This window comes from Pantherophis guttatus, chromosome 3 (assembly GCF_059756535.1).
Source record: "Pantherophis guttatus breed Tessera chromosome 3, ASM5975653v1, whole genome shotgun sequence".
NCBI lineage: Eukaryota > Metazoa > Chordata > Lepidosauria > Squamata > Colubridae > Pantherophis > Pantherophis guttatus.
Genome location: NC_142065.1, coordinates 175,200,309 through 175,224,260, shown reverse-complemented (window position 1 = coordinate 175,224,260; position 23,952 = coordinate 175,200,309). Strand labels below are relative to the sequence as shown.

The 23,952-nt window shown below is 42.2% G+C and overlaps 2 protein-coding genes across 12 annotated transcripts; both read right to left on the bottom strand.

Moving 5' to 3' along the window:
* Positions 1–1,675: 1,675 nt before the first annotated feature.
* On the bottom strand, positions 1,676–23,927 carry CHCHD7 (coiled-coil-helix-coiled-coil-helix domain containing 7). 11 transcript variants are annotated; one of them, XM_060681969.2, is made up of 6 exons: positions 23,772–23,917; positions 10,620–10,666; positions 9,182–9,287; positions 6,256–6,387; positions 5,650–5,748; positions 1,676–1,993 (listed from the first exon to the last, which is right to left on the bottom strand). In XM_060681969.2, exons 3-6 carry the CDS (start codon positions 9,230–9,232, stop codon positions 1,889–1,891), a joined length of 387 nt encoding a protein of 128 aa, XP_060537952.1. In that variant the 5' UTR covers positions 9,233–9,287; positions 10,620–10,666; positions 23,772–23,917; the 3' UTR covers positions 1,676–1,888. The 11 variants fall into 11 exon arrangements, with proteins under 11 accessions (XP_060537952.1, XP_087746713.1, XP_034285702.1 ...); XM_087890587.1 differs by having other exon boundaries at positions 10,579–10,666; positions 23,772–23,916; XM_034429811.3 differs by lacking the exons at positions 10,620–10,666; positions 23,772–23,917 and adding exons at positions 8,822–8,911; positions 10,579–10,596.
* LOC148114920 (uncharacterized) lies at positions 12,953–16,035 on the bottom strand. The gene has a single exon (XM_087890756.1). The coding sequence runs from the start codon at positions 16,033–16,035 to the stop codon at positions 14,797–14,799; it is 1,239 nt and encodes a 412-aa protein (XP_087746882.1). The 3' UTR covers positions 12,953–14,796.
* Positions 23,928–23,952: the final 25 nt, after the last annotated feature.

Sequence of the window (23,952 nt, the reverse complement as noted above, 5' to 3'; positions counted from 1 at the left end):
TCCACCAGACCTGAACAAATACAAGTGAAGGATATTGTAAAAAACAATTGAACTATTTATGAATATTGGTGGATTCTGAAAAATCACCAATGGAATATTTTAAAAGATCAAGCCAATCAACAGCTTCACATCAATACTAGATTTGCAGACATTCTAGGAATGGATGACAACCTGTCACCTCCCTCTAGTCACTTTTCATTCTTAATTCTCCGTAATCCAATTCTATATAATGCCATTTTGAAAAATTGAAGATTCAACAGTTGAACAGGGGCAGAAAACATAAATGTAAAATTCAAACTTTTGTGATGACACATGACACATTAGTTGAGTTCAGGATTAAGTTATAGTAATACACAATTGTTTATTTAATAATTGTACTAAATATGGGAAGAGTTTCAATATAGTCTGAAATGTTGCTGTCAATTTTTCACATCCTCATTTCAGTTTAACTGCCTAGTAAATAATGTAGAACTGTTTCTAATCAGCATTGAAAAATATTTTTTTTAAAAAATCATAAGATTTATATGTAGAATTGCTCACACTTAAAACACACTTGTTTCAACACTATGGCAGTACTGAGTAAAAGTAGGAATGAAAACATCAGCTGAAATAATTCACAAGATCAAATCTTCAGTAACACCCTTTCCTCTAAAATAATTAAATATGGTTCAGATACAAAGATTTCATACAGAAGGATATATATAAATCTATTCATTTTAATTATTTGTGTAACTCTGACAGTGTTTGTAATTTGATTTAACTCTTCTATACAACATGCCCTTTAACAAATAGCTGCCAAGTACTTCCCAGCTCACCTGGCTGTTCTTTGCAGAAGACTTTCCTCATAATTTTCAAATTATATCCTATAAGCAAGAGATGAACAGCGGAATTTAACCAGCAAGTTGAAAAGTTTCTCAAGAATTTTACCAGCATATCAAAATACATTTAAGTACTACTCAGTTGAACATTTATTATTTAAAAATAAATAAATAACATAATTAAAAATTTATTAAAAATATTTATTAAAAATTTAAAAAAAAGAGGTTCATAAATAACATTTTGAAGGAACAAAAATATTGCCAAAATTAATACATTTAATGACCTATTTTTAAAGGTCTCATGCAATAGATACAAAACTAAATATGAATGCTGTGATATCCTGACACTAAACATAATATGATTCATATGAATTCAGTGATTCTTGATTCCATCTATACTGAAATTTATATACAAATTACAAGTTGACGTCTGCTGGACATGCGGAAAGTGTTCAGTTTTTCCTAAACTTTTTGAAAATACTACATACCACCTTTTCTAGGAAACTCCTGATGTATACCAAACTGAATGTATTAATGTTAGTTAATACCACTGAATTGATAGACTTGAGGTTAAAGGTGAAAATATCTATAGATTGATAACCATCAGCATTTTAGTGAAAAATATAATTCCTTAAAATAATAATTTTAAGATAATAGGATATTAAGATTTACTAATGATACACTGATCTAAAATGAGCCAGCTTTGCCTTTTCTTGGGAAATAAAATTTATGAGAATGGTATATTTTCAACTATTTCATTTGAAAATTAATTTTACATTATCTGTTATCTATTTGAATTTTCTCCATGTATATAATATATGACATTATGTGGTACAATAAATATAAAAACACATGAATTTGCAAAACCTTATTTATTTCTACAAATTTTTCCCATATAAGAATGCATTTCATTCTTTAGACATCTGAAGTTTCAGGGTTCTTTGTTTTTGGTAAAAATCACAGTACAAGGTAGTAGCAATGCAGCTATCAAGAAACCACTTTTTAAAATAAAATAAAGCACACAGTTATAGTAAAATCATTACACATCCTATATTAATAAAACTGTATGGTCAATATGGTGCTCTTCCCAATGAAGCTAGAATTTTCTTTCTTTCTTCTGCTATAGGCATATATGGTTTTATTCCATCTTGTCTTCTCTGCATCATAATCCCATGCTAGAAATGAAAACAAATAATACACTATGATTAAATCCATTTTGCTATTAGCAAATTAATATTTAATACATTTACATATTTAGTTCAGCAAATCGAATACTTGCTGTATAGTTGGATAAGACTTGCTCTATTAAAATAAATGTTAATGCTGTCATTTAGAGTACCTATTTTTGAAATACTATTTCAACATCAGTAGAAGATAAATCACACTGTTTAAGATACACAGTCATCACTCAATAGTTTGGAGATGGAACTTGGCCATTCATAGAAATGTGAGTCAGGAGAGTTTGCACATGACAGAACTATACAGAGAACATCATGCTTTGACTTTCTCTTTATATACATAGACACTGATTTATATACATGGACACTACTAGAATGAAGCCACAATGTGATTAGGCCTAGAGGCTCAATGTCAATAATCTACCAGAAGAGTCACTTTTTTAAAATAAAAAGGGAAATAGTTTGGTATTAACTGAACAGACTGCAGAGGTGAAATGCTCCTGGTTCGGACTGGATCAAGCGATCTGGTAGCGATTATGGCAGGTGGTTCAGAGAACCGGTAGCGATGGCAGCGTGAGCCTTCCCCCACCCATCCAGGTGTCGTTACTTCCTGCTTTTAAAAGGTAAAAAAAGACTGATGATCACGCACCAAAGCTGTGATCATTAGAGCCTTTTTTTACTAAAATAATCTTTATTAAATATTTACAATAAAATTAACACACAATAATGGTTGAAAAGCAATATAGGAAGCAAAACATAGAAACACTTAAACACAGGATTAAAACCAAACAACAAACAAGACTAACCGAGAGTTAAACTCACTCTCCAATTAATATTAACTAATATCATCCTAGCCAAACATTTCAATGCAATCAAGTTCTTTTTACTAACTACAAAACAATTGGTCTGTTTTTATCAAAATTATAAAGAGTTATAAAGCCTAGTAAATATCTAGTTAATCTAATTAGACGATCTTATCACCCTTTTCCTAAGATTAACCTTCTTTTGAGCCAAACAAAATATCTGTCCCAACTTCTATTATATACTGAATCTTTCTTGTCTTTTAAGATATACGTTAGCCTGTCCATCTCAGCACATTGAAGAATCTTGTTTATTATCAGATGGTCAGGGGTCAGAGCCTTTTTTTTTAATCTTTTAAAAAAAATTTCTCAGGAACTTTCTCTGCCCCGAGACATGTCTGCCCATATTCCTCTCGTCGCCTCCATGGCTGCTTGTTGCTTTTACACTTAAACTTAGCGCGCTGCACAATGGGGGAGACGGCATCCCCTCCTCCTCCTCCTGGAGCCCATTATGACGCGGAGCATTGTCTGCAGCCAGGCAGTCCAGCCAATGTCTAGGCGCAGAGAAAAGTCACGCATTTCCCAACAAGGGCTGGAAAAAGACGCAAATAGAGGGGTGCTTCGCTTCCACTCTGAAATACGGAGTGAGTCTCCATCTGCCACCGTCGCCCTTCTCTTCTCAGGATAGGCGACGAGTAAGGGGGAGGGAAGGGCGAGGGGGGGCAGCCAGCCGACAGGGAACCACAGCAGGGGGATGAAAGAGCTTCATTTATCTGGGTACCTGAAATGACTCTTGATTTAAATCATACGGTAAAAAGAACCCAAAGAAGAAACAACATCAGCAAAAGAAACCAACCCTCATCTGTTTTTGGAAATGGTTAAAGAGGGAAGACGCACATGTACACGCACACACACAAACGAGAGAGGGAGAAGGAGAGAGAGAGAAAAAGAAAGATGAGAAAAAGAGAGATGAGAGACAGAGAGAGCTGCCTCCCATTTCCTGCTGCAGTCGGGCAGAGTGTGTGTGTGTGTGTGTGTGTGTGAGAGAGAGAGAGAGAGAGAGAGAGATTGAGATTCAGCTCCATCTGCTCTCCTCGAGGCAACCTCGTGGTGCTCTGCTGTGACAGCCTGACTGTCACCCCTTTTCCAACGCAAGGTTTATTTTGGTATCTTTCCAGAGACAGAAAGAACGTGGCCAACTTTCCTTACAGTTATTCCCTGGGTGTGGGGTGGGAAGTGAGGGTGGGGAGTGGGGGAGAGGGAGGAAGAGAGAAAGAAAGAGAAAGAAAGAGAAGAAATGTTTGGATTTCACCACTAGTTTGTACGGAGGATTAGCGGGGGGGGGGGAATGCATGACCCTCCGGGATGGAAAGGGTGGCAAGAGAAGGCTCCGATGTTCACTTAGGTAGTGGAGGGAAACTCAAAGTGTTTGGGGCTTCAGAAGGGGCAGAATGTGCTTCCAAATGTACAGCTCCTGGTTCTAACAGTGAGTGATGTCAAGTTGGCCATGCCCACCCAGTCACATGACCACCAAGCCACACCCATCAAGCCATGCCCACAGAACCAGTAGCAAACATTTTTACATTTCATCCCTGACAGTGTGGTATAACATCAGAGTATGCTCAGCTAGTTTTTTTCACAAAAAATAGGTGGGAATAAATGAATGTGTTCACCCATATTATTAAGTGCCTCCGGAGGACCTGACTGGGGGAGGGAGGGGGAGGTCCGTTTTTCTTTCTTACCTGGCTCCAGATCCTCTCTATGAGTCTAAGGAAGGCGAAAACAGCTTTTCCCACTCTCTCATAGACACTCCGGAGGCCTGAAAAGGCCCATTTCCCAACTCCCGGTGGGACAGGAAGTGACGTTTTTTGCTGTTCCCAGCCTCCAGAGACGCCTAGAGAGGCTCTGGAGGCTGGGGACAGCAAAAAAGTCACTTTCTGTCCCACCAGAAGTTGGGAAATGGGCCCTTACAGTCCTTCTAAGGGCTTCAGAGGGAGTGAGAAAGGCTGTTTCGCCCTTCCCAGATGCATAGAGAGGATCTGGAGCCAGATAAGAAAGAAAAACAGGCCTACCAGGCCATTGCATGCCAGAAGCAGGGGGTAGGGGGGGTTGCACGTGCATGTGCAAGACAGGGCTCATAGGATTATGGGTGTGGGCACGCGCGTGCGTGAACCTCCCCCCTTCCCCTGGCACACTATGGCAAAAAGGTTAGCCATCACTGACATAGGCTCTGCATTGTTCCCCGTGTAATTTAACTTCTATAGGAAATCACTGGGGCAGGTGATTAATTAGGTTGAGGTATTAAGATAAATATCCAATTACATATTTTCACCATGGGTAAAGCTGAAAAGTGGTTGGTATCATTAACTGTGTCTGGAGGCTGGATGGGATAAAATAATCTAAAGTTAAATATACATAAAATATTAATTACTGTTCATTAAAAAAGGATCTGGAGTCAACTCTTCTTCTTTTACATGATAAAGCAGCTGCAACTTCCAAGATTATACTGTATTTACAGAATCTGACTCACTGTTGTGAAATGGATGGCTGTTTAAATCAAACAAACAAACAAACAAACAAACAAACAAACAAACAAACAAACAAACAAGATTGCTCAGTAAATAAAGGCTGGGGTTAAGCGAGCCTCTGCCCAGTTTCAACTAATGGGAAAACTGCAACCCTACGAAGGGCTCAGAGACGTTGTAATGTAAATTCATATAAATGATGCAATAATCTGACCCTTTAATATTGACAGCTTTTTTAAAACAATTGATAGACAGAAATAGATAAGAGACATTATTTCTATTTGTTTACCTGAAAACGTTTATTTAAAAGCCTTTCAAATCTACTTACCCAAAATTTTCGGCAACTTTTATACTTTAGAAAAAAGATTGCACACATATCCTTATCGGATTGATTCACTTCCAAACACTTTCTAGAAGCATCGCTTTCCTTGAATATGAATGAAAATAAAATATAAAATATAAAATAGTTGATTTCCACAGTTTGGAAGAGTGCCATCTTCATTTGTTGAAAGGCAACTAAACAATAAGGCTGTGATCTTACAAATAATTATGTTAGAATTAAATCCTACTTAAAAGTAGTGTTATATCTGTTTCTTAAAAGTATTAATCTAAGACATTAACACTAAGTTTAGGCTAAAAGTTAAAACTATAGTTTTGTAAATATTAAGATAATAGATATCTTAAAATTCTCCCAACAAAAAAATATTGTTACCAAGAAATGCAACCAAATTTGATAAGGATGTAAACTTTTTGGTTTTTTTAAAACTAAAATAGAATTGATAATCTAAAAGATATACTAGAATCCCAAGAAATATGCAAGAAATAAGATAATTTCCTTATCTGACTGATAGTTTCAACAGCTTGCTCAAAGGTTTTATAACATCATACGATATCACCTATAACAAATCACAATTATAATTTAGAATAAACCTACATCTTCAACTGAACTACTTCTCAATTCATAGAAAGGAGCTGGGAGATAAAAAAATAAGGCAAGCTGAACTCGGGAAGTGGTACTTCTTTGCAGAGCCAAAGCAAATGCATCAGCAGAACTTCCTTCATAGAGCTTATAGAAAAAAAAGGAAAGAAACACGGAATTCTTGTTGCTGAAGAACAGTACCATAATAGCACTGAACAGCCCATGTTTTATTTGTATATATACCAGACTTAGGTCAAGTTTTGTATAAATATTTTTAAAAGATTTTAAGTTGTTAAAATAGAGATTACAATAGCCAATAAAAACATTTGGTTTATGATAACTTCAAAAATTTTAATAAAACTATTCTTTAAAAAAATATAGAATGATAATTAGTATGATTATTAGTATTTAAAGTTGTTAGATGTAATCAATATTCTATTGATTTCTATTAAGAAATAAGTTGTTTATAGTTATATTTTACTTGTTCTGCAAAGGGTTAATCTTTGTGCTTGAAAAACTAAATAAAAGAAAAATAATGGATCTTGAATTATATTATATCAAATCAGTTTATTAGTCATAAATCCAATAAAATATCCAATAGTAGAACTGCTATATTACACATGTGACAGAAAAAACAATGAATATAAGACTTAAACCAAAGGAATTGTATCTGTATTCAACAGGATGTTCTTATATTAAATGTCTATTTTTTTCAAAAGGTAGAAATTTTTGAATTCATAAATATTTCTTAAACACTTCAAAACAAGTCCTTAGACTTCAAAACTAGTTTAGTAGCAAATGGAAACTTCAAAAAAGCCTTACTTCAGCACATATTTCAAGAAAGAAAACATTATTTTAATTTATTTAATTAAATTTATTATTGCTGTCCATTCCGTTTATAGTTGTTTTATTGTATTACAAGATGCAAATACATTATGTAATTCAGATATTAGCTAGGTACAAAGGTATTTGTACTGTTAACTGTAGGCATCACAACCAAGCCAAATCTGGAACATGAAGAGTGTGTACACTGTAAGTATATCTGGAAAAATGCTGTTCCGGAAAGCAAGGTCAACAACAAGAAATGTTTTGTTTCAAACTACTGAAGTTCAGAAGCATTATGACTTTGCAATTCAACAGAAATAAACCCAGAACATATTAGTACCGTATTTTCCGGCGTATAAGACGACTGGGCGTATAAGACGACCCCCAACTTTTCCTGTTAAAATATAGGGTTTGGGCTATACTCGCCATATAAGACTGCCCCTCTTCCAATGCACACCAAATAAAAATTAAAAAACATCAACTGGCTCACCTACAATGTAAAAGCAGCTGTGCTAGACCCAAAATGGCCCCTGTAACAAGCAGGAACCTCACAAAAAGCCCCCCCAAAAAACTTTCACACTCTAAACACACACAACACAACACAACTGGCTCACCCACAATGTAAAAGCAGCTGTGCTAGACCCAAAATGGCCCCTGCAACAAGCAGGAACCTCACACAGCCACAAAAAGTCCAAAAAACCAACTTTCACACTTTACACACACAAAATTCCACATACAGCTTTGTGAGATTTTGTGTGTTTGTGTAGTTGGAGTGAAACACTACAGAAACACACTAAATCTCAGAAAGCTGCACAAATATTTTATTTTATTTTATTTTTATTTTTATATGAAAGCTAATTTTAAAACTTCCTAAACTTTAAATGGCTAGGTCTAAAAAAGAACAACTAAAAAAACCCCAATTGACTATTTTTTTTAAAGCTCCCAAAGAGGAAAAAAACTTACCCAATAGAACAGGGGTCTCCAACTTTGGCAACTTTAAGACTTGTAGACTTCAACTCCCAGAATTCCTCAGCCAGCTTTGCTTTGCTGGCTGAGGAATTCTGGGAGTTGAAGTCCACAACTAACTCCTTGCTTGATTGCAGGCAGGGAGTTGCTTGCTTGCCTGAATAGATTCAGGCAAGCAAAGCAAGGCAAGCGTTGCGACTAGCAGCTGAGGTAAGCAAGCTGGAGGGGGAAAACTTTTTCCCTTTTACATGGTTCTGGCGATCCCAGCTGAGTTGCAGGGAACTCAGCTGGGATCGTCAGAGCTGGGATCCTCAGAGTAAAAGGTAAAAAACTTTTTCCCTTTTACGTGGTTTCTGGCGATCCCAGCTGAGTTGCAGGGAACTCAGCTGGGATCGTCAGAGCTGGGATCCTCAGAGTAAAAGGTAAAAAACTTTTTCCCTTTTACGTGGTTTCTGGCGATCCCAGCTGAGTTGCAGGGAACTCAGCTGGGATTGTCAGAGCTGGGATCGCCAGAGCTGGGATCGCCAGAGCCATTTAAGGCTCGTCAGAGCCTTTCGGGCTGGTCTGCCTGGTTACAGGAGAACTACACCCGGCGTATAAGACGACCCCCGACTTTTGAGAAGATTTTCATGTGTTAAAAAGTCGTCTTATACGCCGGAAAATACGGTAGTTACAAGAGCCCTTCAATATCAGCCATCAATTTTCTGGTCTGTCTGCTATCCCAACATATGATAATCTATTGTGATTTATATCCCACCTGCCTACCATCCCAATCTTCCCAACTTTTTACCTTCCTTCTCCTGCCACCCTTGATGTCCCAGCACAGCATATACTTTTCATCCCGCATCTCCTCAACTGCCACTGGTTAGGTCTTCACAAGCTGTTGCCAAGAAGATCCCTTCAGACTTAAACAAAAAACAACCTCTCAACCCTTCTTTGAATCACGCTTACCTGGACCAATCTTTCTAAAAGAACACAGCCCCATTTCATTCTATGAACTAAGATACCTAGAATACATGTCTCTGTTTGGACACAAACTATCCACAGTCAACTGCTATGTTTGCCGTGTTTTGCACATTCTTATGTAAAGCTACACTTCAGAAAAATAAATTAAAAACTCATAATGTCGATTTATAAGTATTCAACTTACCTCTAAACATGGATTAATGTCATGATCTTGCAATCGGCGTTTTTGGGACATAAAGTCAGTATTGTACTGCTTTTCTCTGTGGTTTTTTTTCGCTTAAGGACAGCAGCTAAAAAAAGACAATTACAACATATCAGGACAGCTTTTGTCTTCACAAAAATTTTATACTTTTTCCTAGGGATTTGTAAATAATATTTTAAGAAAAGGTACATGTTTTGTAGAAAATTTTGAATAAGAAAATTTTTTGTTTGCAAATTAGTATAATGAAAATCAGCATCAGCTTCACGTTCATTAAGCATATAATGTATTAGTATGTTCAGTATTATTTTTTTTAAATCTGGTTTTATGAGGTTTAACATTACTTTGAAAAAAGCACAAAGTTCTGAAAAATAATTTTTACTTAAAAATTGGAAAAGAATGTGGCAATAGATGACAATTTTTTAAAAAACAAATAATCTGTAAAGCAAATATGATATAACTTTGAAGCTGTCAAAGTTGGCTGAAGTGAACTATATTTCAGAGACAAATCTGATTCTAGAAAATCTGCACTGGCATATTTCTGAAAGAAATATAAAGAAGAAATACATTTTTGCCCATCCCAAAGTTAGGAATTTACAGTTTTCCACAGAGTATGGCTATTACATATGAATTTAAAGGCAAGAGGTCGGAGCTAGGTCAAACATGTCTATAGGTGGTTCAGATAAGTCATTTGAATATATTTGTATAATCATGGCGTGGGCGGGGCAATACAAGGCCTATTTCTTCTACACAGCATTAACTGAGGCCTTGACCTAACAGTCTTAAAAGCTATGAATTAAAAATATAAATTGCAATAGATATTATAGAAAAAAATTCTGGATTTTTTATTATAATCCCTAAGAATAAATTTTTAAAAGAGCAAACTTTCTTAGCTGATGCTTCCTGTTACTCTATCTACTATCTCTTACAGAATGGCTTTTCAGTGACAATTAAGGGAAAGACAAAGCACAATGAGGATGATTTCCAAACCAAATCAATTGTGGCTGGCTTTTCTTCTGCTGCATATAATTACTGGCTTAATTTAAAATGCAGCAAGTTATAATTTGATCTTTGAAATTCAAAGCAGTAAGAAATTTTCCAAGCTTTAGTATCTAAATAATAATACTTTTACTTGTAAAAAATATTTTTACAAAAGTTTGTTACATTCATGTTGCAGGAAAGCCATATTACCATAGCCAAAATTCAGAAATATATAAAATATAATAATTTTCAATAAAATTTGTTAATCTGAAAATCTATTACCAGATTCCTATACATCAGTGGTTCTCAACCTGGGGGTCGCGACCCCTTTGGGGGTCGAATGGCCATTTCACAGGGGTCGCCAAAGCCCTCTCTCGCCCCCCTCCCACGCCTTCACTCACCCTCACTCTCTGCTCTGTTGGATCGCCAGCCGTTCGCTTACCTCGCCCACTCTCAATCTATTGCTGCCTCCTGAGTCCCAGCTGATGGCTAGAGGAAAAAAAACTGTTTAAATTCTTGCCGCGGGGCTTCAAAGCCCGCCCCTTGCCCCGCCCCTCCACACCACTATTTATTGCCAATAAATAATGGTGGACGAAGGGCGGGCGAGCCAGCAATTTAACAAATGGTTCGGTGGTTTTTTGTAATTTTATTGGCCCGCGGAGCTTCAGCATAGGCTAATTAGCCCTTGATTAGATCGGCTCCCGACTCTCAGCTGATTTGCTCTCAGCTGTTTTGCTCAGGGCTCTGCTGCTTGCTGGAGCAGATTTTTTTCTCCCTAGCTATGCTGAAAAAACGAAATTGAAAGTAAAGCAGGCTGTTGGCTTTGCTGTTGCTGCAACGTTGGAAAATTAGGCAGGCAGATTTCTTTTCTTTTTCCTCACCATAAAAGGTAGGTGCAAACAATTGGAAATTTAGGGAAAAAGAGGAGAGTTCAAGATTTTAAAACACAAAAGAAAAAAAGCTCTATTTAACTAGGGAATTGTAATAATTGAGATACTATTAATTGTATATTGTGTTGAAAGCAGAAATGGTTAAGTTGTGGTTTGGAGGAATATATGGGGGAAATTATTTGGTTTATTATTATTGTAAATATAATTGATTTGTAAGAAATTGGATTGCATGGAAATAATTGGAATATTCATGTTCATATTGATTAATATACAAAAAAGGTAGTTATATAACTAATTGATTTATATTAACATGTTGAATTTATATTAAACAACTGTAATATTACATAATTAACCAATGTGAGGATGGATATAAAAATAGATGACAATGGGAAGGGGTATAATATAGAATAGAAGGGAAGGGGCGTTGATCCTACCTGAGACGCACCTTCTCGTTGGGTGGAGACAGCAGCCAGGATGGGTGTGGTCATCTGTTAGGCCGATAGACTGAGCCCATCAAATTTGCTAAGTCCCGCCCTTGTTACCGGGCAAACCCAGCTTTTGGCGAGGATCCAAAGACAGGCTCGGCGTGTGGGACACCAATACAGAGCAAAGAATAGAGACAGAACAGAAATAACAGGGCCAGACTGGCGACAGCGAGGGAGGGTCTGGCTGCTGTCTCCACCCAACGAGAAGGTGCGTCTCAGGTAGGACCAACGCCCCTTCTCCATTGTGGGTGGAGACAGCAGCCAGGATGGGACATACCAAAGATTCACGTCCCTACAACCGGGTGGGACCAGTCTGGTCCGAAGTACCCTCCCCGGAAACAACTCTCTGTAACACTCTACGACCAAAGGAGGCATCAGCCGAGGCAAATTTGTCAAGTTTGTAGTGTTGAATGAACGGAGAAGGCGAAGTCCATGTGGCCGCTCTGCATATTTCAAGCAATGAAGCCTGAGTTGCCCAGGCAGCCGAAGTAGCGGCGCTTCGGGTAGAATGCGCCGTCAGTCGAGGAGGTCTCGGTAGAGAGCGTAATTCGTATGCCTTGGCTATCGTCTGGCGAATCCAACGCCCAATAGTCGGTGAAGAAACCTTGCCGCCCAAGGATACCGGTAGAAAGGAGACAAAAAGGGATTCCGTCTTGCGGAAATCCGCCGTCCGTTTAATGTAGATCCGTAGAGCCCGACGAACATCCAAAAGGTGCCACCGTTGTTCCAACCTGTGGGCTGGACGAGGACAAAAGTTGGGCAGGATAAGATCCTGCATGCGGTGAAAGGTGGTATTAACTTTAGGTACAAAGGTTGGGTCCAGACGGAGAACCACACGGTCGGTATGGAACACACAAAGGTCCTCCCGGATTGAGAGGGCAGCCAGTTCGGAAATGCGTCGGGCCGAAGTGATAGCAACCAAAAATGAAACCTTGCAGGTCAAAAGACGAAGGCTAGTCGTACGCAAAGGCTCGTACGGGGCTGCCGTAAGGGAATTAAGGACGACGGAGAGATCCCAAGTGGGGTACCTGTGCAACACAGGCGGGCAGAGATTCATAGCTCCTCGTAGAAATCGGCGGATTAACGGGTGCTGTGTCAAAGAGGACAAGGAACCAAAGGTAAGGACCGATGAAATCGCCGCCACCTGTCTCCGCAACGTGTTGGGAGACAATCCTTTGCGAAGGCCTTCCCGTAAGAAAACTAAAATATTAACTATTGAGGCCTGTAGGGGAGGGATCCCCGCTGTATCACACCAAGTGCAAAAGGCCTTCCAAGTGGCCGAATAAATCCGGTTCATAGACGGCCTTCTCGACGCCTGAATTACGGAGATCACGTCAGGAGGGATGTTGACCTCCCCAAGTGTATACCGCTCAAGTGCCAAGCGGTCAGACGGAGCCACTGTAAGTCCGGATGAGTCAAGGTTCCTTGGGTTAGAGCGTCCTGTGGCTGAGGTAACTGCCACGGTTGGGTTATTGACAAAGACACTAGGTCCGCAAACCAAGGTCTGCGCGGCCAATGTGGGGCCACAAGAATGATCTCCGCCTGTTCCATCAGCAACTTGCGAATCACCCGCGGAATCAGGGAAACCGGAGGAAAGGCGTATAGGAGCCCGGGTGGCCACGGGGAGCGGAGAGCATCGACGGCCTCTGCCTGAGGCGACGGGAATCGTGAGATGAAACGTGGCAGCTGAGCATTGTCCGACGTGGCAAAGAGGTCGAGTACCGGCTCCCCGAAACGAGACGTGATCAGTCGGAAGAGACGAGGGCTGAGACGCCACTCCGCATGATCTAGATGACGACAGCTGAGCCAGTCGGCTTGTAGATTGGTGACCCCGGAAATGTGTTCTGCCCGTAACGAAGCCAGGTGGACCTCCGACCATAGTCCCAACCGTAACGCCTCCGACATCAGAGAGAGAGACCGCGTGCCTCCCTGGCGGTTGACATGGGCCTTCGCTGTAATGTTGTCCGTGAGGACCAAGACGTGTGAGTTGGAGACGAGACGATGAAAGGCCCGAAGAGCCAGGAAGATTGCCCGCAGTTCCAGCCAGTTGATGGAACGACGGGACTCGGCGGATGTCCAGATGCCCTGGGTCAGGTGACCCCGACAATGAGCACCCCAACCCTGGAGACTGGCGTCCGTTGTCACCACCACTCTCTGTGGATCAAAGAAAAAACAACGCCGGGAAAGTGCTGGAGAACGCCACCACCTGAGAGACCTAATCATCTTCCTAGGGACAGAAACCCTCCTGGGAGAAGTACCCCTACCCGCCTTTTGCAGAGGTAACAGGAACCACTGAAGTTCCCTAGAGTGCAGTTGGGCCCAAGGAACTAATGAGATGGCGGAAATCATCTTACCCAGGAGTCGAGACAGGATTAGGGGAGAGGAAGAAGGAGACCGTTCAACAGTGGCAACAAGGGATCTCAAACTCTCCTGCCTCTCGTCCGAGAGGAAGACCTTCCCAGCCACCGAATCTATCAAAGCCCCCAAGTGAACCAAGGAAGTGGTGGGGACCAACTGACTTTTTTCCAAATTAACTGAAAACCCGTGGGCCGAAAGGGAGTGGAGAGTGAATTGTAAATCAGCAAGAGCTTGTTGAGGCGTAGGAGACAGAATCAGAATATCGTCCAGATAACATTGTAATCGAACAGACTTAGCCCTGAGGGAAGCTGCCAGAGCAGCTAGTACCTTAGTAAAGGTACGAGGGGCAGAGGAAAGGCCAAAGGGCATGGCCCGATATTGATAATGGTGGCCCCCGTAACAGAATCTAAGGAATTTTCTATGGGCAGGGAGGATGGGTATGTAGAGATAGGCCTCAGTGAGGTCTATGGAAGAGAGGAGATCGCCCCTCCTGACACCGTCCAAAATAGATCTAAGGGAGTGCATTTTAAACTTTCGATACCGGACGTACCGATTGAGACGTTTGAGGTCCAGAATGGGTCTCCACCCCCCCGAGGACTTGGGAACAAGGAAAACGCGGGAATAAAATCCCTCGCCCCGCTCTAACACGGGAACTGGTTGAATAGCCTTGATCAAAAGAAGGTGCTGAACCGCCAAATCCATAAGGGATCGTTTCTGGATATCGTTAGAGAGCGGACAGCAAACAAAAGACCTCGGAGGGGGGGAGATGAATTCAATGGCCAACCCGGATCGAAGGGTGGCCAGAACCCATTTGTCTGAAGTGGAACCTTCCCAAGCGGGGATGAAAAGAGCCAATCGGCCCCCTATGGGCGGATCCGGAGTGCACTTAACGACGGCGACCGGAGAAACGACCTCCTCCCCCTCGAAAGGGCCGTTTGGGGACAAAGGTCCTACCTCTGGGAGGTCTGTCCTGAACGCCCCGTTGCCGAGGTTGAAAGTTCCCCTGCGACCTAGGGAAGGAAGAGGAAGAGGAAGGTCCGTCATAGGGGCGAGATTGGGGGCGAGACGGGTACGGGCGAAACCTGGAATCCCCCCTACGAAAAACAACCGGAAGAAATTTCTTCTTGTCCTTTGTCTCCGAAAGAAAAGGATCGAGGGAGTCCCCGAACAGTTTGGAGCCCGCAAAAGGAACCGACGCCAGGCGCCATTTATGCCTGGCGTCGGCCTGCCAGTAGCGTAGCCAGACCAATCGGCGCGCCGTAACCGCAGAAGCTAGAGACTTGGCCGCAAAGCGAGCAGTATTCAAAGTTGCGTCTGCTGAAAACTGCGTGGCGGCAATAATCTTGCTGAGATCTTGCCGTACCCGGACGTCCTCCGTAGACAACGACTCTTGTAATTGCCGAAGCCATAACAGAGTTGTCCGGTTAAAAAAGGAGGCCGTTGAAGCTGCACGGATGGCCCAAGAGGCACTTTGGTGGGCTCGTTGTAAGACATGTTCAGCACGGCGCTCCTCCGGGCGAAGTCCTTCCTCAGGGTCACCGGGAACCGCCGAGTGAGGTAGGAGGGCAGCCACGGGAGCGTCCACAGACGGGATCTGGAGAAGCGAATCTAGATCCGGAGCGATGCTAAAGTTCCGACGATCAGTTACTGTAGGTGTCAGAGCAGAACCCGGCGTAGACCACTGTTTCTTAATAACATCAAGAAACAAGGGAGGAGTGGGGATGGTATCTACCGTCCTAGAAGGTTCAGCGAAGAGAGGACTCAAGGTACCTTTGGTGTCCGAAGTAGAAGTTGGCAGCGGGGAAGGAGAACCAAGCTGGGCCGTAGCAATGGCCTTATGTAATAGCGATTTAAACAAGGCCTGGGGAAAAATGTCCGTAAAGGCGGGCTGCTCAGGAGGAAGGTCCTCATCCTCCGAAAGCTCCAGGTCGTGAGGCTCATCAGTCACCTGAGAAGGAGACCCGCTTGCCATAGAAGAGACAGGGGAGTCCGGGGCGTTGACAGACAAAGCGTCTTCCTGCTCCCTATTCTCCCTGGCCGGGGAGATGACGGAGCGTACAGAGGCCGCCCTACTGGAGGGCTGAAAATGCGACGCCAAAGACTGCTGAACCGCTGCAGCTATCATCTGCTGTATCTGTTCTTGGGACGGAAAGAAATGATGTTGCGGTCCCGCTGGCACAGCCTCTCCAGAAGGTGGGGCTGGGGGGCTTCCGCTGAAGGAGTCGCAGTCAGTGACGTAGAAGAACCCCATAGACCGGTCGTCTCAATGACCGCCGGGCAGTCCTGGAGGGAGAGATGGTCCCCTTGTGCACCAGAACCAAGTCCCGTAGAGGCGCGAGGTGAAGTGGATGAAGCCTCGTTGACGGTCGACTGAACACCGCTGGCTTTGGCGCATATCTTTTGTAGAACCTTGTCCCTGCGAGCTTCCGCCCGGGAAGGAAGAAGATGAGTAGCCGCCTTGCTTCGAGGCCGAGGGGGGTCAGAAGGATCCAGTCTGGAAGAAGCTGCAGCAGAGTCGCCCGTGACGGCAGGGATGTCCCCACGATGATGATGATGAGAGTCGGAGCTCCCCGCCTTTCTGCCATGTTTAGACTTGTGGGAAGCTTTAGGCATGATGACAGAGAGCAGTGTTACAATAGTCAAAGAATTGCCCAGAAACAAATACAGTGGATTAGCCCCAGAATTTAATTGTTGGGAGCGTAGAAAAACTCCACCTGCAATTGCCAAGAACGCCCTGATGACACTAAGGTGTGCAGGGAGCACCAGTAGCAGCCCGTAACAGGAGACAAGGGCGGAGGGGGGGGGCGCGAAGCCCCACTTCAAAGCGCACGTTTAAGAGACAATCTGTCCACCCAGAAGGGGAGGTGGGGGGGGCGCGAAGCTCCGCCAGTTATTAGGTCAGGCAAATACTTCCAATGCTGACAAGGGCCCGTTACTCGTGAATGGAGGCCGTTGGATAAATGCCAGAATAAGTTTTCGCGCCAGAAAGGGCCTCCGCCGCCCAGCGACTCCGGAGGAATGGCGCCTAAGCCGATGGCCCCTCCCAGTGTCTAGCGCGGCGAAATTAGCCCCCAAAGCACGCTCAGTTGTTAAAAACGCTGGTGGTCGAAGGGAAGAGTCTGGCTGCCTCCCTCAATGCCGTCGGGAGCGTAAAACTCCACCCGAACACAATCCACGCTGTAATTTCAATGCAAACGGCAAATAGAAAAAAACCGGGGCACTTTGAAATCCAAAATGGCCGCCGGGAGCTTCTGAAGGGGGCGCGAAGCTCCACAGACGGCTAGAAATGCTCTGGAGACCCGAAAAGGCCAGGAGAGGGTGGAAAGGGAGCGCGGACACTCCACGAAGGCTCAAAGGCTTCCCCCAATTAAACTAAAAGGAAAGGGAATGTCCTTCCCCCCCCCCAAGCCACCAGCAAGGCCAGCTAATGGGGAATGGGAGAAACGACCTACTTCCCTGTTTACTGAAGCTGTAATCGCAATCCAAAGAAGTCCAAATCACAATCCGAGTCAAACCAGGAAGACAAGTGAGAAAAATTATTTCAGATAGGCAAGAAGCAGCCAGGAAAGGTAGAAAGGATCAAGAGGATCAGTCCCACACGCCTGTCTAGGCTGACAGACTGAGCCAAAAGCTGGGTTTGCCCGGTAACAAGGGCGGGACTTAGCAAATTTGATGGGCTCAGTCTATCGGCCTAACAGATGACCACACCCATCCTGGCTGCTGTCTCCACCCACAATGGAGAAAAATTGAATTTGATTAAGATTAGAGATGAGGATGAAGGGTAATATTGGTTTTTTTAAAAAATAGATGAGGAATAAATATGGCAAAAAGGAAATATAGAAATTGTAAATTTAATTGAAATGACTAAACACTGTTTAAATTTGTGAACCGGCCAAATACTCTGTTCAAAGAAAATACATTGTATGTTTGTATGTGTGTTTCTAATTATTGCTATTTATTCATATTTGTTCTCTTTTATTCTTTAAAGTTTAACAATTCATTTTTTATCTTAATATCTTTATATTTGTTTGGGGTTGGCTTTCTTCCCTTTCATCTTTTTTATTGTACAGCAATCTTTCTCCTCAAACCTACCACCTCTCTCTTTTCTTTCCTTCTTACTTTCTCATCCTCCCCCTCTTCTTCTCCTCCCTACTTCCTCTTCCTTTCTCCTTTTCCTCCTCTCTTCCTCCCTCTCTTACCCTCACTCCTACTCTAATTTTACTTCCCTTCCTTCATCCCTCTCTATTGCTGTATCCTTTTATGCATATTTACTACTCAGAGGGCTGAAAAAGTTATTTTTGACTGGTCCTCGCACTTTTGACCAGTCCTCAAACTTACGACTGTCCTCACATTTTACGTTTTTGCCCTATCTTGTCACCATGGTGAAGAGAAGCAGTTATGAAATGAGTGACATGGTTGTTAAGAATGCTACAATGGGCATAAATGATGACCAGTCGTAACTGCGAAGACCGGTCAAAAGTGCGAGGACCTGTCAGAAATCACTTTTTTCAGCCCTCTGGGTAGTCCTTTTGTGCATATGGACTACTCAGAGGGGCTGAAAAAGTTATTTTTGACTGGTCTTCGCACTTTTGACCAGTCCCTGAACTTACGACTTACTCACATTTTACGTTTTTGCCCTATCTTGTCACCATGGTGAAGAGAAGCAGTTGTGAAATGAGTGACATGGTTGTTAAGAATGCTGCACGGGCATAAATGTGAGGATGGTCATAAGTGTGAGGACCAGTCAAAAGTGCGAGGACCTGTCAGAAATGACTTTTTTCAGCCCTCTGAGTAGTCCTATACACATAACCATGGCCACCCGGTCACATAACAGCTAGCCACGCCCACCCAGTCACATGACCTCCAAGCCACACCCACAAAATAAGCCACGCCCACAGAACCTGTAGTAAAAAAATTTAGAACCCACCCCTGGTTGGGGGTCACCACAACATGAGGAACTGTATTAAAGGGTCGCGGCATTAGGAAGGTTAAAAACCACTGCTATACATGGTAATGCAGGAAACTAGCAGTGTCAAGGGAGGAATTACACAGGGAATCAGTTTATTGAGTTTCTACATAGGCATAAGAGGACAAAGCCCCACTCCCTTGAATGCAGTTGACTCTTATCTAATTTTATCCAGGTGCAAATCCTTTGTTTGAGAGTGCATAGGCTTGAGAAATAAATCAGTAGTTTTGAACTTTCACATGTGGACCTGCTTGCTTGAGCCTAACAGTACAGCACTCTTGAAACGGGTCAACATATATAACTTAACTTCGATAATTCATATAACATAATAACTACTTAAGAAATATTGCCCGCTCTCCAAAAAAACCACCTGAAACTATCTGTGTAGTTATCAAAGTCAAGGTTGACTTTAGGGATCACACATACATACACTGATTTGAAAACAAACTTATAGATGTGGATTTACAGCCTAATATTTGTGTGATTGTATACTACTTCAATCCTTATGATTCTTACATCATTTATCTGCTGACATTGGTTATTTCTTCATTTCAAAATAAGGAAAGACATTCATGTATTTTGGACACTGGTTTTGGAAAAAAAGGGGGGGGCAAATTGTGCTTTTAAAGAATTTTTCTATGATAAAGCAGTCTACAGTATAGCTATACAGTCTAGACTTTTATCTATGCAGTAAACAATTTATGTAAAATTTGCAGTCTAATCCTATGTAGGTTACATTAAGTTCAACATGGCTTACTGTCATTTAAAGTTCTGCATTTTCTTTAAATGTTACAAAATATAACTACTAAATATAGTAACAACTAAACCATAGCTTGTATGAACACTAAAATATCTGTAACTTTTTCTGAAATATAAGATATATTAAGTTTACAGACTTACTACCACTACAAAATAGTTTTTCTTTTTGTGTCAGACTCAGACTAAAGCCCCCTTCATGGATTACTGTCTTGTTGTGGCGAAGGGGCTTGCGTAGCTCAATGAAGCTATGAGCTATGCCGTGCAGGGACACCCAAGACAGACAGGTCATAGCAGAGAGTTCTGACAAAACGTGATCCACTGCGGAAGGAAATAGCAACCCACTCCAGTATCTTCACCATGAAAACCCCATGGACAGTACCAAAAGAAAAAAAGATATGATGCCAGAAGATGAGCCCCTCAGGTCGGAAGGTGTCCAATATGCTACTGGGGAAGAGCAGTGGGCTAGTACTAGTAGTGCCAGAAAGAGTGAAGGGACTGGGCCAAAGCCGTCACACAGCTGTAGATGAATCTGGTGGTGAAAGTCAGATGCTGTAAAGATTTTTTGTCCATAGGAACCTGGAATATAAGATCCATGAATCAAGGCAAGCTGGATGTGGTCAAACAAGAAATGACAAGACTGAACATCAACATTTTAGGAATCAGCGAACTAAAATGGACAGGAATGGGTGAATTTAATTCAGATAACTATCAGGTATACTACTGTGGGCAAGAATCCCCTCAGAAGTAGGGAGTAGGGAGAAATGGAGTAGCCTTCATAATCAATAAGAGTAGGAAAAGCAATACTGGGATACAATCCCCAAAATGACAGAATGATCTCAGTTCAAATCCAAGGCAAACCATTCAATATCACAGTAATCCAAGTCTATGCCCCAATCACTGGTGCTGAAGAGGATAAAATTGGCCAGTTCTATGAAGCCCTACAGCACCTTATAGAATTAACACCAAAAAATGATGTCCTTATCATCATGGGGATTGGAATGCTAAAGTAGAAAGCCAAAAGATAACCAGAATAGCAGACAAATTTGGCCTTGGAGTTCAAAATGAAGCAGGGCACAGGCTGATAGAATTCTGTCAATAGCAAACACTCTTTTCCAACAACCCAAGAGATAACTCTACACATGGACATCACCAGACGGTCAACACAGAAATCAGATTGACTATGTGGTCTGCAGCCAAAAATGAAGAAGCTCTATACAGTCAGTAAAAACAAGGCCAGGAGCTGACTGTGGCTCAGATCATGAGCTTCTTGTTGCAAAATTTAGACTTAAATTGAAGAGAATAGGGGAAGCACTAGGCCACTCAGGTATGAACTAAATCATATCCCTGATGAATATACAGTAGAGGTGACAAATAGATTTAAAGAATTAGATCTGATAGACAGAGTGACTGAAGAACTATGGATGGAAGTTCGCAACATTGTACAAGAGGTAGCAACTAAAACTATTCCAAAGAAATAGAAAGGCAAGAAAGCAAAATGGTTGTTTACATTCCAATTCCAAAGAAAGGCAATGCCAAAGAATATTTAAACTATCGCACTATTGTACTAATTTCACATGCTAGTAAGGTTATGCTTAAAATCCTACAAGCTAGGCTCCAGCAGTATGTGGATAGATAACTACCAGAAGTACAGGCAGGATTTCAAAGAGGCAGAGGAACTAGAAATCAAATTGCCAACATACGCTGGATCATGGAGAAAGTTAGGGAGTTCCAGAAAAACATCTACTTCTGCTTCATTGACTATGCTAAAGCCTTTGATTTTGTGGATCACAACCAATTGTGGCAAGTTCTTAAAGAGATTGGAGTACCAGACCATCTTATTTGTCTCTTGAGAAACATATATGCGGGTCAAGAAGCAACAGTGAGAACTGGACACGGAACCACTGATTGGTTAAAAATTGGGAAAGGAGTCCGGCAAGGCTTTATACTATCGCCCTGCCTATTTAACTTATATGCATAGCACATCAGGAGAAAGGCGGGGCTAGATAAATCAAAAGTTGGAATTAAGATTGCCGGGAGAAATATCAACAACTTCAGATATGCAGATGATACCACTCTAATGGCAGAAAGCAAAGAGGAACTAAAGAGCCTCTTGATGCGCATGAAGAAGGAGAGTGCAAAAGTTGGCTTGAAACTCAACATTAAGAAAACTAAGATCATGGCATCCAGCCCTATCAATTCCTGGCAAATAGATGGGGAAGAAATGGAGGTAGTGACATAGTCAAGGCTATGGTTTTCCCAGTTGCAATGTATGGCTGTGAAAGTTGGACCATAAGAAAGGCTGAGCGCCAAAGAATTGAGGCATTTGAACTATGGTGCTGGGGAAGACTCCTGCGAGTCCCTTGGACTGCAAGGCGATCAAACCGGTCAGTTCTAGAGGAGATCAACCTTGACTGCTTTTTAGAAGGCCAGATCCTGAAGATGAAACTCAAATATTTTGGCCACCTAATGAAAAGGAAGGACTCACTGGAGAAGAGCCTAATGCTGGGGAAGATTGAGGGCAAAAGAAGAAGAGGACGACAGAGAATGAGGAGGCTGGATGGAGTCACCGAAGCAGTAGGCGTGATCTTAAATGGACTCCAGAGCATAGTAGAAAACAGGAAGGCCTGGAGGAACGTTGTCCATGGGGTCGCGATGGGTCGGACCATGACTTCGCAACTAACAACAACAGGCTAAAGCACTTTGTATTCTAACAGTCTATTCCTACATCTTATATTAGGAAATGAATCCTTTATTAAATGTTTCCTCCTTGGTGGAAATATATGCAGACTGAGCTCTGTGAAATTGATGGCCATTCTATTAGATCTCTGTGCAGATAGGAGAAATGCTTATATTCCCAATGGGGAATTACCCAAAAATGGTAAGAGCAAATAACATTTTCCTCCTGCAACAAAAACTGTTGCAAAAGTGAAGAGTTTGGCAAATTAACAAAGTGGCCCCAACACTGAAAATAAATTTCCAAAAATGCTTTTTTCCCATGTCTATATATGTTTCTGCACTAACCTTTCTGGTTAGACTTGACAAAGGCAAATACTCTTAAGAATACAATAAAGATTCCTTGAGTCTACTTCAACCTTGAAGACACTTCCTTGTTATTTTCTAGACAACAGTATATGGAAGTGATCTTATTCTAAGATTTACAGCCCTGGGATTTTCTATTAGTCACTCATCTAGATATATACTTACAGATTCAAACTTGTTTAATGTTTTCAAGATTAGTTGAAGTACAAATCAATGGTACCCATCTCTACCTGACAAGCTCAAACTGTCTAGCAAATATGTATAAAAAACCTTCCCATCGTTATATACATTCCTATGCATTCTTCTATGATAGCAGTTTATGGAAGAAACTGGTTCCTAGTTTTATTCATCCCTGTTAATTATTAAGTTTCTAATATCTTTTACATCTTTGCTTTTATTATATTGTCAGCCTCCCGAAGTTGCTTGGATAGTGAAATGGGCGGAACATAAATGTAGTAAATGAATACGTAGTATATTTTCCAATGAAAAGCTTTCGGGAAGTCTATAAACACAAAGGAAACAGCTGTCTCTGAGCTTCGAATCCAACTTTTCGTACAATTCAATGGAGCACACCGCCATTCTCCACAGAAACCGAGGAAGGAAAAGGGGTGGGTGCAGAATGGCTAATTCCTAACCCCAAATCAGGGAACAAATTTAGAAGGAAGATTGAGCCTCGGTCGACTGAACTGCTCCCAGGGCCTTCCCGTGTAATTTAGCCGACAGGAACCTGGAGCATCATGGTGAATGGCGATAATGACCCCGTAAAGTCACTCCGGCCCGTTTGTGGACTACCCACGAAAGAAAAGCGAATCTGAGAGAGTCGGGATCACCGCGACAAGAGAAAAAGCCTTCAGCACCTGAAACGGACCGGGGGAGGGGGGGAAGGGCGAGGCCCGCTTCGGTCACCTTTCCCTCAAAGCTCTTTTCCCCGCATTCTTCAGTCTCTTCAGAGCCGGGGGCAGCGTCTGTCTCGGACGCCGCGAAGCTCCGAGAGGAAGGCAGGTCTAGCGAGGAATATCTAAGCGGGCGAAGGCGCCCCACGCAGCACAGGTGATACACCGCGTTCTCACGACGCCGCTCCACAGCGGATAACTCACCTCAGTCACCACGAGGGAACTCAACCCGACGGCTCGTCTCGGATTCGAAAGACGTCAGCGGCTTGGGCAACGACCTTATAACTGGCGCAGCCTACCCCATTTCTGGCCCCGCAGCCCGGCGGAAAATGACAGCTCCTTGACCCAATGGATGCGGCCGAAGCTCTTTGAAAGACAGCGCCAA

Excerpts from the sequence above, each read along its gene's own strand:
- CHCHD7 (XM_034429811.3), bottom strand. The coding sequence starts at position 8,878 with ATGCGGGATGAAAAGTATATGCTGTGCTGGGACATCAAGGGTGGCAGG. Across the intron at positions 5,749-6,255 it reads GAAGTAGTTCAGTTGAAGAT|GAAAGCGATGCTTCTAGAAA; the intron begins GTAGGTTTATTC and ends TTCATATTCAAG. Across the intron at positions 1,994-5,649 it reads AAAGTTGCCGAAAATTTTGG|CATGGGATTATGATGCAGAG; the intron begins GTAAGTAGATTT and ends TTTCATTTCTAG.
- LOC148114920 (XM_087890756.1), bottom strand. The coding sequence starts at position 16,035 with ATGATAGCTGCAGCGGTTCAGCAGTCTTTGGCGTCGCATTTTCAGCCC.